This window comes from Lissotriton vulgaris, chromosome 1_1 (assembly GCF_964263255.1).
Source record: "Lissotriton vulgaris chromosome 1_1, aLisVul1.2, whole genome shotgun sequence".
In the NCBI taxonomy this organism is placed as follows: domain Eukaryota; kingdom Metazoa; phylum Chordata; class Amphibia; order Caudata; family Salamandridae; genus Lissotriton; species Lissotriton vulgaris.
The window spans coordinates 454,483,016-454,495,906 of record NC_141685.1 but is presented as its reverse complement, the minus strand read 5'-3'; the positions used below and the strand labels follow the sequence as shown (position 1 = coordinate 454,495,906).

Below are 12,891 nucleotides of genomic sequence, written 5' to 3'. Positions count from 1 at the left end.
AGTGCACCCACCTCTGCTTTTGCCTTACCATGATAGTTTATAGCAATAATTCTGTGCATCCGGCGTAAATTTTGCTGCTGTGAGATTCCAGGAGGCACACCTCACATACCTTGTGGTGGTCCTTTTGTTCATACTTATGTCATTTTTGGCAAAATCTAAATAAGGTGCGTTTCCTACCCCTTGCTCATTCACTGATCCTTGTGGTCGCAATCTGTGTCAGTTTCTTCGCATCTTCGGTATTTCTCATTATTTTTTAGTGTTCTTTTCCACCGCCACTGAAGTTGTTGCAGTTCCTATTGTTTGACAGAATATCTGCATGCAGTTTCTTTTCAATCTAATCCCTAGCGCTCTTCCTTGCTTTCAGACCCAACGGCAGAAAAAAAAAAGAATCAGAAGAGGACTACTGCATCAAGGAGCTCCAAGGGTGCACATGGTAGAGGACGCCCATGCGAGGAAAGATGAAAAAAAAGGAAAGAGACTATAAAAAGACAATTCCGGACCCAGAGACTAAATGACAGAAAAAAACAAAGCATGTGAATCCAGAAAAGGTTTACGCTTCTAAACAATAGTCATGATAACGGGAGGAGACCTGGAGTCCAGAAATGCTTCCTAGAATGGTGGAAAGAAGTAAATCACTATTCATGACAGGAAAATTTAATCACGTTAAACAAGCTTGTGCAATGAGGACAATTTGATGATAGCATAATAAAAATTAATGTGTTCAGAGATCTTCACCCGATGGAAACATTACAATCAGAGCATCTGATCTTCTAGAGAATCTCAAGCCATAGTAAAGTGAACCAGGAAGGTAAGAGGAAAAGGGTGAATGCGAATACGAAAAGGAAAAGCTGAAAGAAAACAAAAGAGGAAGTGGGAGAAAAGGAAAAATAGTGCAATAGAAGCTATGAGGATTGAAGGTGTAAAGGCAAGAGGAAAAGCAGGAGTGAAAAGGGGGAAGAACAAAGAAAGCTAGATCTAAGAATAATTGAGCAGTTTAAAGCAAAGGAGGCGCTACTAGCAAAGGATCAGTGATGACAAGGGAAAGACTAAGGACATTATAGGAGTGCAGAATAGATTATTTACAAGAAGTAAATATCAATAAACCATTTTGAGCTAAGATAAACCCAGAACAGGGAGACTGAGAACTGCAAGTTGGGCACACTGGACTGGATGTTATAAAGTACATCTGATTGGTGTGAGGAGGGTCAGGTTACAGCAAACTTTTCCATACGGAGCAGAAGGTGATATAAAATGTGGATATGCAAAAGAGAAACCAATCAGAGAAAAGGAATAGCAAGTCACAGCTGTTTGAGGAATCACTTTTTAAGAATAAGAAAGGGACAACAACACAGAGCGAAACACTACCTAGTCAAAACCGACAAAGCCGAAACATAGTATGCTTTGGCGTGTTATTTCACCCAGGTTGTAGTTTGTATGTCAATATAAATTTGGTACAAAATATAAAATTAGCAGATCTGTGCACAGAAGGGGTTTAGGTGTAGCTTAAGCTTGTGTGGCTTAATGGGAAAAATGCCAAGTGCATTGAAATCTGAACAGAACAGATATTTTAAAAACCTGCTAAATGTAGACATCCGTCAGCAAACTTGAACAAGAGTTCACAAGATCACAGCATTAAGAATTCATTTTTTGCTGCCTCCAAATCAAGCACTTCATGAGCTACGACGATACATGTGCACGGGCTGACTGATCAAATCTCTTAAATCAACTTTCTAAGGACTCTAAACATAATACTCTGGGTTATGTTTACGCCAATGCAGTGAAATGAGCCACCAGCACTTCCTACTTTTGTTGACATAGTATTTTGCCAATTATTCTTGGCAAAGTAAGAATCTGAGGGACCATTGTGGTAACCAACTCCATTTCATTCACTGCAGTAGGCCAAGATAAAGTATCCTGCATTTAATTAAAAAAATATCAATCTATTAAGTATGTGTGGGGGAGCAAAAACAAAAAATGAAGTCTGAGGAGAGAGATGAAATATTCTCTACTAAAACAACAGTGATCCAAAAATTATTAGATATGAATTGAAAACATTAGCCCTGACCAGAACAAAGGACAGAAACTATAACAAAATTAGTTTTCTGCTCAAATTAAGAGGTACATAGAAAAAGGTTTAAGAAAATAAATAATTGTCACACAGGGAGATCTGGTCACTGTATCATTACTGTTAGCACTGATTGCACAGGCAAGCATTACTTCCACTTCTCAGATGAATACTGCAATATAAAAATGAATCCTGCATACTGAAGAGTTCCCTAAATACTTCATGCTGGAGTTTTAGTGACAATGAATGTCAAATCAATGGAGCCAAAGCTAACTTGAGAAGAGATTTGAAAGATGCAACGTTGTGACCAGAATCACATCAAACTGACTCTGCCTTAACCTAAAGCTAAAAATAAGGTCTGTTGAACAGTTCGTAAGCAGTCATAGGTAATTCACTCTCAGATGAGAGTAAAATACACTTCTTTCTATAGTTGGTCTATCCACAAGACACCAGATCAATCATTTTAAAGGCATTTGAGATTGAGGTGGACAGTTAGTGGGTCTAAATCAGTCTGGAACACCGCGTGCTGTTTCTTGGATTTTTAAGTTTGCACAAGTCTAAACTGTTGTGATTTCATTTCCATTTAATTTTATTATTGTTTCAATTAACATTTTAAATGGTATTCTTACATATCTTCTCATCACAGTTAAATTTACATAGCTTCATAAACTGCCTATACATGTCTAGGACCTCCAATTGAACTTTTTTTAACTTGATCCCCCACATTCCCCTACAAACAAGGACAATTTATTCAAGTGTTTCGGCAATGTGTGGACCTGAACTGAAAAAGTTACATATTAGATATTTGATGTGGTATAACTATGTCAGAACAGAATCTATGTTGGTGTGGTGCATAACATACATTTAAACATCACTCTCTGTACACGTATAAGTTTATATATTGATAATGAAACCGGTTTCGGGCTCTCAGGTTGGCCAGAGGGTCTTGGATTTTAAAGTGCTCCCAGTTATTCCCTAGGTTTGATCCTGTTATCAAGTAAGTGATTAAATTTGCACAGTTGTGGGAGTCACTTTGTCAGCCTGTTCTTGCCTGTGGATTAGACTAGATCATGAGGAATGCATTACCAAGTGGACATATACTCTACTACCAGAAAGAGGACTGTTCTGCAAAAAATTGCCTGTAATTTGAAAATGATCTAAAGACATTATTAGCCATTACAATACAAATGAAATGTTTTAACCTTGGAAAAAACTCACAGGCCAACTGGAGCCAAAAGTGAAACATGCAATCTGAGTAATGCAACCAATAGGATTAATTGACACTGCAATCTGTTTAAAGCTAAACGTATAGTTTACCTGTCGGTGTAGTTTTGCAGCTTGAAGATTTTCTGGATTCACTATGCTGTACATTATTCCACTATCTGGAATTGGGTCTGGAATTGTTGAATTTCTTCTCTCTCTCTTTTTTTTCGTGGCCCAGGTGGGCGTTGACATACCACCATTTGGTGGCTCTATGTGACATCGATGCGTTTCGTCTGGAAGCTCCCAGCTTTGGTCACCATCTGCAGATTTTTTTTCTCTTACTTCTTGTCCTTTAACATTCTTCTTCCGGTCTCATCTTTACGGCGGAGGAGGGTGGAATTGCTAGTGAATCCAGAAAGTCTTCAAGCTGCAAAACTACACCGACAGGTAAGAAACTATACATTCTGCAGCGTGAATCTTTCTGGACTCACTATGCTGCGCATAGACTTAGTAGCGGTTTTCTAGGTTTGTCATGGCTAGGTGGAAAGTGAGCGTTGGTTACTGGAATATGTGTTGTAAGACCTCCTGTCCCACTTGTGCTTCCTTGTTCCTCTGAATACCTACGCAGTAGTGCTTAGTGAACGTGTGCACTGAGGACCATGTTGCAGCTTGGCAAATGTCTTGAATAGGCGTATTTGCTGAGTGAGCATGTGTTGCTCCTTGTAACTCTTGCCCTGTCTGTTTGTGGCACAAATTGGTGGTTTGTGCATTGGTATTTTTCATAACTGGTTGTCCCAAAACACTGCTGGCAAAAGATTCAAAGAATTGCTTTGTTTTCCTGCATTCTTTTGTTCTTTCTATATAGTGCATTACTGCCCTCCTGGCAGCCAGTGTGTGTAACGCCCTTTCTGTGCTTCTGGTTGGTTTTTGGGAAAAACGTGGTATTTGTATTGCCTGGTTTATGTGGAACCTTGACACCGCCTTTGGAATGAATTGTGGGTCAGTTCTCATTACGATCCTGTCGTTGTGTATTTGTAGGTAGGGCTCTTGCAGTGTTAGCGCTTGCAATTCGCTTACTCTTCGTAGTGATGTGATTGCCACTAGGAAGGTTGTCTTTAGCTGTGCATATGCAGTGTTGCTTTACGAATAGGCTCAAATGGTGTCTTCATCAATTGAGTTAGCACTACATTAAAGTTCCATGCTGGAGGTGGCATTCTGGTTGGGGGTGCAATGCTTTTTGCCCCGTCTAGAAACCTCTTTACTACTTGGGAAGTAAAGAAACTTTCCCTGTTTCTCCTCTTGTGTAAGCCACTATTGCCGCTAAGTGCACTCTTAGTGATGTGCAGCTTAGTTTATTATTTAGGAGATGTGTCAAGTACCTCAGTACTGTTGATTCCTTGGTAATTCTTCTCTGTAGTTTCTTCTTAATGCACCATTCAGAGAATCTATTTCACATTGCTATGTAGCACTTCCTTGTGGTAGGCCTCCTTGCCTCTCTTGGCACAGCCAATGTGCTTGCTGGTAGTTTGAGGTGTGTAAACTCTAGGTTTTCAGGAGTCATGCTGCTAGGCTGAGGCTCTCTGGCTCTGGGTGTAGCACCCTTCCGCTTTGCATTGTTAACAGGTCCTTTCTTGTGGGGAACCTGTGTGCAGGTGCATGTGCCAACTCCATTATCTATAAGAACCAGGTTTGTCTGGCCCACGGAGGTGCTATCAGTATTAGTGTCATGTTGCTGATTCTACATTTGTTTAGTACCATGGGTAGCAATGTTATAGGTGGAAAAGCGTAGGCAAATGTCCCTGACCAGCTTATCCATAGCGCATTCCCTAGGGACCGTTGGCACTGTTGTCTGGATCAGCTCTAGGTAGCTGATGTGTTTTATTGCATCCTGTTGTGACCACAATCCCCTTACCTTGAGGGTGTTTGTGTGTGCTCCCCACCCCAGCGGGAGGCATCTGTTGTGATGGTCACTGTGGGAGTTGATTGTGTGAATGGTTTCCCTTGTGCTATGTTCTTCTTGTTCCACCACTCTATTTCTTGATGTACTGCTTGCGTAACAACCACTAGATCTTCCCAACTCCATGTTGCCTGAGACCATTGTTGTTGGATCCATTCTTGGAATGGTCTCATATGGAGGGGGATATTTGAGACCAAATGTATGCATGACAATATCATTCCCATCAGTTTGCCCACTGTCCTCACTGCCAGAGCTTGGCCCTTGTGGTAAAGACATGTCTCCTTCAATATTGCCAATGTGGAAACACCATGCTCTGTACGGTGTTGATCTCTGCCCTTTGGAATATAATCACCTGTTCTGGTTCTATTGATGTTTTTCCCCAGTGGATTGAAACCCCTAGTTGGACTAGTGTTTGTATGACCTCTTGTATGTGCCGCTTGCATTGGTTGTATGAGCTTGCTTTTACCAGCCAGTCACTGAGGTATGGGTATACCTTGTCTGATGTGATCTTCCTCCACTCCTGAAAGAAGTGTTTTATCCTGCCTCCTACTGGTGTGATATGTTGGAGGAACTGTTGTTCATTTGGAATCAGTTTTTGATCTTATCCTCTCCTTTGCTGCACCCCTAGAGATGTTGACTGGGTGTGCGTTGGTCTTCTAGCTAAGTCACTTGAATGTGGGTTGTTGACCCACTCTCTGTCCATTTCCTCTTCCTCGTGTGCGCTCTCGAAAGGATTGTCCTCTGGGCTGGTACTGCCAGTTTCTCTGCTGCTCTCCCTGCTGTTGGCCCTGCTTATCTCCTTGATAACCCTATTGGAAGGTTTGGTGTGGTGTCACAGGTTGGTGTTTCCTCCTACCTGCTGGTCTTCTTGAAGGCGATCCTCTTCTCATTCCTCTGAACTGTGTGACCCCATGGACCTAGCTATCTCATTGTCCTTCTTGAGCGGATTGCGTTTTTGGTCAATTGGAGCCCTGAAAAGCTGTTCCCCGTTGAAGGGTGGGTTAAGGATGTTGTTTTGCACTTTTTTCTTGAAGCCCGAAATGTTTAGCCAGGCATACCTTCTCTCTGTTACCCCAAGCATCATATGCCGGCTGGATGTCTCTGCTGCAACCAGGGCAGACTTCAGAAATGTATTAGCCATGTTCTTTCCTTTCTCTACCAGGTGGTTCGCCCTTTTTTGGTATTGCTCTGGCAGATGTTTTTGGAGTTCACCCACTTCCTCTCAGTGCTGGTATGCATGCCTGTTGATGAGCGCATTAGATTTGCCCATGTGCACTCCTTTCCAGTTTTCTCCCCATTAGGTCCATTCTCCTGCTCTCCTTGACTGGAGGTAGTCCTGTATTTGTGGCTATATTGGCCCTTTTCCTAGCCGTGGATGCTATGATTGAATCCGCTGGTACCGATCCCCTAATATACATAGGGTCCTTAGATGAGTACTTGCATGTCTTTTCAGTCCTTGGAGTTACTGCTTTACACACAGCAGGCTCCTTGAAGGACTCCTTCCTCTGGTCCAGTACACTTGGGAGCATGGGTAGGAACTGGCTTCTTGTCTGGGATAGTAACAATGTCTCCAACAGGAAGCAAGATTGAGGTTTCTCCTCCTCTAGCTGCACTCCATACATGTCTGCAGCCTTTTTTATGACTTGGTTGTAGATTCCTATGCCGTCCGGCGGCGAAGGCCTCTAAGGATAGGATTCTACTCCCTCTTCCGGGGATTCAGCGTTGAGATCCTGCCACTGCAAGTCTTGCGCCTCGGAGGATGTCGAGCCTTGGTAAGTTTGTTAGTCTTCCTCACTTTCGGCATCGCTGTAATACAGGTCTTCCTTCTCCTGTTCCTCGACTGGTTCTGGTGTTGTCGGTGTTTCAAGGTCCTCAACCCACCTTTGGACTTCAGCTGTGGGATTCTGTGGAATAGTGAACTGCCTCTTCTTCATCTCGGACGCGTGGTCGGAGTCGAGAGTTTCGGCCTTTCTCTTTGAGGTTGTGGAAGTTGTAGCCGCTTTAAACCCTTCATTTTTCGACATCGAAGAGTCCCTTTAGGGACCGCTCTTCGGCACCTTTGCCTTATCTTGGGTTTTCACCGTCTGAGTCCTTGTCAAAGGAACAGACAGGCTGTTTGTCCTTGGATGCAGTTGATGTCAAGTGTTTTGACAGCAATGCTCCTTTGGAGGACTTGGACTCACTCTTTAGAGTATCAGTTGAGTGCCTGTGGTTCAACGACTCTTATCTCCTTCTGCGTTTTTTTTTTACCTAGACGACTGTGGTGTCCTCCGGTCCTTCAGAGATGTTGTCCTCTGCCCCAACCGGGTCATCCAAATCTCGGAGCGATGGAGGTGTCCCCTGCATGCTGTAGTTTGCCCATCTTTGCCTCTCTCTTACTCTGAGGGTCTTTGTTTGAAAGCCATGCAGGCGTTGCAGTCCTCGCTTCGATGGTCGAGCGGCAGGCAGAGATTGCAAACTGGGTGTTGGTCCTTCTGCACGTACATGTGGTGGTAGTTGGCACAGAATTTAAAGGGTGTTTTGTCCATCACCACACCCAGGGAGCCCCCCGTGTGCGCATTCTCTGTAGAATGTCGAAGTTCTCGATGTTTTCCTCCTCTTTCGTCATCCCCGTTACTGGACTCGTAGTCCGGTATGTTGTAAGGTGATTTTCGTCGTTTTCCTTTTGTTTTCTGTGGATTCTTCCCTCCAAAGTTCTACAGCTTCTTCACCGGAAAAAAAGAATTTGAAGATGGCGACCAAAGGTGGTAGCTTCCTGAGGAAGCGCGTCAACGTCACGAAGAAGCAACAAATGGTGGTATGTTGACGCCCGTAAAAAAAAAAAAAAGAAGAAAGAAAACAATTCCGAACCCAACCACTAGATGGCGGAAATATTGCACAGCATAGTGAATCCAGAAAGATTCACGCTGCAAAACTGAGGAACTCATGGCTAACCAAAATAAATAAAAAACGTCTTGATCACTATTGAAGCCCATAGCAGTGCAATATTTTTAAAGACAACTGGATTACATGAAGCCAAAGTAGGCATTACTGATCTTTCAGTAATGAATATTATAATAATTATGTGGGACTTAATCTGTAAATACTCATACTACACAACTTTTAAAATATCAATAAAGGATATTTTTACATTTTAAGTAAACTTGCATTTACTCTGTCATCAAAGGAACTAGAGTTATATAAGAAAGCAGAATAATTATTGTTTGTAATTTACCAGTTTCCAAGCATAGCTAACGTTGTAGGCTTCCTTGCCAGTTTCCCTCAATTTGTTCACGTGCCAGGAGAGTGAAGAATTCACAGGCACCGCAATGACTTGGCTGCCGAGTGGAAGGCTGTAATGGCAAGAAATCGAAAAAAGAAATATTGAATAATAAATACATAGAAATAAGTATCATAAAAGACAAATGAAAATGCTTCATACGACAACTGGCAGCAACTGAATATGTTGCAGAAAAAATGTTGTTCTGTAATAGTCTGAAGAACATTTTACATTTCAGTAACCCTGTAAAGATATACTTAACATCTCTACTTGGGATGTTGTGGGTCTAGGTGGGGTATGGGTGGCCTCTAAATAAGCCAGAAAATATGTCTGAAGCCAGGTGGTATACAGTGCTGGAATGGGCACAGAACAGCACCAGAAAAACAAAGGTTAGTAAGGGATTTTGAGACAAAGGCAGAGCAAAAAGAGAAGCTGCCATGTGTGTGGTGGAGAACGGAATGCAAAAGAATTCCATCTACTGAACAGGAAGCACCACTCATGCACAGTCAGAAGCCAACACACAATATCCTGAATGAAACCTGAAAAAACAAACCTTAAGGAATCACAGAAAAAAATTGTTAGACAACACAAAACAAAATTATGGTAAGTGAAACAATCCCAAACAAAATCAAGACATGGAATGCACGTTCCCTATCTTCTTACTATATCAGGGTGCAGGGAGTTCAGAGTTTCAGGTGCAGAAGACAAAAGACACAAAGCTCGGTGTTTGGACAGAAAGGAAATGGCAGAGTAGAGGATTTTTAGGGGAGTTCATTTTTTGTTTGTCCTGTTTATCATAAAATCTAATAAAATATTTGGAACTAAAAAACAGCAAGACTGCACCACAGCAACAGTCTATGAGACCTGCGGTAGAGCATCTTTGGGAGACATGGAGCTAATCTCATTACAAAAATATTAGGCCTGCAATGGGAATATCGCAGGACTGCTTCATCCGTAAATGGTTGGGTTTGAAAGGAGCAGCATGGACCAGAAGAGGAAACCTGCTGACCCCGCGAGTTAGTTTTAGGCATGCCAAAACCCCTAGAACAAATACAGTTGACTGGTAGAAGATAATAACACCATAGTCCAGTTTATTTTCTATTTGAACACTGGAATGTTGGGAGCTCAATTGAAGACAATGGAGTGCTCCGGGCTTCTAATGGTTAAAGCCCGTAGCACCAACATTCCAATGTTGTCATTCACAGCTGCTGCTGTGAACAAAAGCCTCATGGAGCCCGAGGGGATTTAAATCCCATTGGGCTCACTAAGGCCTTTGTTTTATTTGTTAGAACATTCTGCCCGCTAGTGGCAGAATATTCGAATAGATATATAGCCCGCCGTAGCTGCGCTAAACGGGCCATTAAAGGCCTGTTCCCTTGTTGCTGGAGCACGACTTTAATGGGCGGTATTACCTGCTACAGCGGGCTTTAAAGCTATAGTAAGCATTAGATGCCCTGATACACAAAGCTAATGGCATCCAAAACTTGACTTATGAATGATTAGCTCACCATATACTTCGTTAAGGTATCTATTGTCAATAAAAACAGATTTGCATTAAGAAAATGAGTCATTACTCGTTGTTTGCTTACCCAAGGATGTTTTGTCGAACCAGTTCAAATTTTGGAATGTTCTCATAATGTATGATATCCGTATGCAGCGGTGGCTCTGTCAACAGGTAGGGTCGAGCAAGGGATGGATGCATTAGCGTGTACCCTGAAAATAATTCAAGAAATACAGCAGTACATTTTAGGATCACTTTTACCATTGCGTCTCTTAAGACTAAAATGATTCAGAATATATTTATTATTTCTATATTGTTGTATGCAGAAAAACATCTACCATCTGGGTTTCAGTGCAATCTATAATGTACTTGAAAACAAAAGTCAATCATGCATTGCCAGCACATTTGCTATTAATGTATACAACAGTGGTCAAGGTATTAAATACTTGTCATCGTTACACAGGGTAGTTGAAAAACGAATGCTACCATGATAAGTACATTAAGTAAGCTTTATTACTCAACTGCGAGCAATAACGGCTGTTAAATACACTTTTACTGTAATGGGATCAAACTGCAGATAAAAGGGGGCGGTAATTAACAGCAGTTACTGCATGTAGGTAAGGAGATTTAGGCTATTAGTACCCTTTCCACCCAAACCAAGGAGCCAGAAAAAACTTTGCATTAAAAATAGGGTGAAACAAATGTTTCCACCGAGAAAGTGATCATTTCGGTCATGGACCAACTCAGACAGGGACTTGATACCAACTCCCACCAAGCCCTAGTCCTTTTGGACCTGTCCGCCGCATTTGACACGGTGGATCATGCCATTCTTCTTTCCCGTGTCAAGGCGGCGGGCATTAGGGGACCGACATTGGCCTGGTTGGGCTCCTTCCTGTCCGACCGCACGCAGGCCGTCCATCTGGCTGAATTTTGTGCCCCACAGAGTGCAATGTGGTGTCCCTCAGGGATCCTCCCTTTCTCCTCTTTTGTTTAATCTTTATATTTTTCCCCTTATCTCTGCACTACAACAAATGGAGGTCACAGTCTACAACTATGCTGATGACCTCCAACTCATTTTTAATTTTTCCTCCCCAGCATCTGATGCCGCTAGCTTCCAGTCCGTCATGCTGTTTATCCGGGATTGGATGAATGCGAACCATCTTAAACTCAACCCGGATAAAACAGAGCTGGTTCTGACTGGGGGCAGCGGCAACCCTTGGTCGTCTTCTTTTTGTCCCCTCTCCCCTGGTCCCTCCCCCATCCCCTCGGACTCTGTCAAGACTCTTTGAATCACACTCAACCACCATCTCACACTTCACACCCACATCAGTTCTGTTGTATCCTCCTGTTTTTTTACTTTGCATATTATTAGGAAAATATCCCGTTTTTTTTCCCTCCCTGCACTCAAACTGATTCTAATGGCCATGGTCATATCCAAGATCGACTACGGTAACATCATCTACAACGGTGCTCCTGCCTATGCACTTCAACGTCTTCAGCTGGTGCAGAATCAGGCAGCCTGATTGGTATATGGCCTACCCAAATCCCATCATTCCTCTCCTCTCCTTTTTTCCCTTCACTGGCTCCCCATCAAACAACGGGCCCTCTTCAAACTTGGATGCCTCACTTTTCAGGCCAGGGCGGGCACTGCTCCTGCCTTTATCAATTCGGCTATTACCAACTATTGCCCATCCAGAGATCTTCGCTCATCCACCAAATCCTTATTAGTTATCCCCCGTTTTAAGAAATCTAGGTCGGGAGGCCAGAAATTCTCGGTCTTGGCACCCACCTTTTGGAATACCCTTCCGCCCTCAGTTAGACACTCCTCTTCTTACATGGAATTCCGCAAGGCCCTCAAACCTTTTTTGTTTCAGCAAGCTTTTAGTTCTTAGTCCTGTGCCTCTTATCCTGCATTTTCCCCAGCGCCAAGAAACTGCATAGTGAATGTGCGCTTTACAAATCCTTAAAAATTCAAATTCCCTTGCAACACCAAAACCAAGGGGAGGAGCCCAGACAGCTGTGTGTGACCCCAGCTGCATTGAGAAGAGGTGATAAAGACCAGCGGAAGAAATCAGAACGGACAAGGCCGCTTACAAACACTCTACTCTGGATGTAGTCACCAGCTGGATAGGATCCCTGGCAGTTGTAGTGATGGAAACATCCGGCCTCGAAATAAAAAGGGATCACTGAATGACGCTTGAATTTGCAATGAACCAGACAAATGCAGGCATGTGAAATCTACAATTGACAACTGTTTGACTGTCAAATGGGTGCTAAAATACGAGATGCAGACGAAGGGGTGCCCTCTTTGGGCTTTTAATGACTTTAAACCTTCTTTTGCCCTCACTTGGAAGAAACCAGCTCGGATTAGAAATTGGTGCTTTTGGCTAGAATAAGGGTCTACAATTTCTTGTAAGCGGCATCCAGATAAGCACTTAAGTGGAATTTACTTACACAGAAATGGTGACACAGATTGCTGTTCATACGCAACTACCCAATTAAATCAGGTGCCATCATACATCGCAGGAATACCAGAGGTTGCCAATTATTTTACTCCTGAGATTAGGGACCAAGAATGTTCCATGTTTTACAAAACGCATATGAAGCACTGGTCTGGACAGAACCTAGACGGGACTGTAGACACAATTACATGCTTTAGGCGTTTATAGAGAACAAAAGTTAGTTAATTGTGATAATTATGAAGTCGGGACCTTCTCCATAAGGAAGTCAAACTATGTCTGGAACCTGTGTCTCACTCTCTACCCTGGAGGGTAACGATGAAGCTTTAGGCCCGAGTTAGCAACAGTTGACCAAGTTTTCATGCTCTAGGTCTTATCCATGAACATCCCATTGAAAAGGTTACTGCCTTATTCGCCTACTTCTTGGATTTCTCACTGGCCTTTGTC

General features: G+C 42.7%; 1 protein-coding gene across 1 annotated transcript in view; it reads right to left on the bottom strand.

Moving 5' to 3' along the window:
- CACHD1 (cache domain containing 1) overlaps positions 1-12,891 on the bottom strand; it is a 198,246-nt gene that overhangs the window by 47,286 nt on the left and 138,069 nt on the right. Inside the window, exons 10-11 of the mRNA XM_086953590.1 lie at positions 10,074-10,197; positions 8,440-8,557 (exon numbers count right to left, since the gene is read on the bottom strand). Of these exons, the coding sequence (XP_086809716.1) occupies positions 8,440-8,557; positions 10,074-10,197 (242 nt within the window). The remainder of the gene's footprint in view (positions 1-8,439; positions 8,558-10,073; positions 10,198-12,891) is intronic.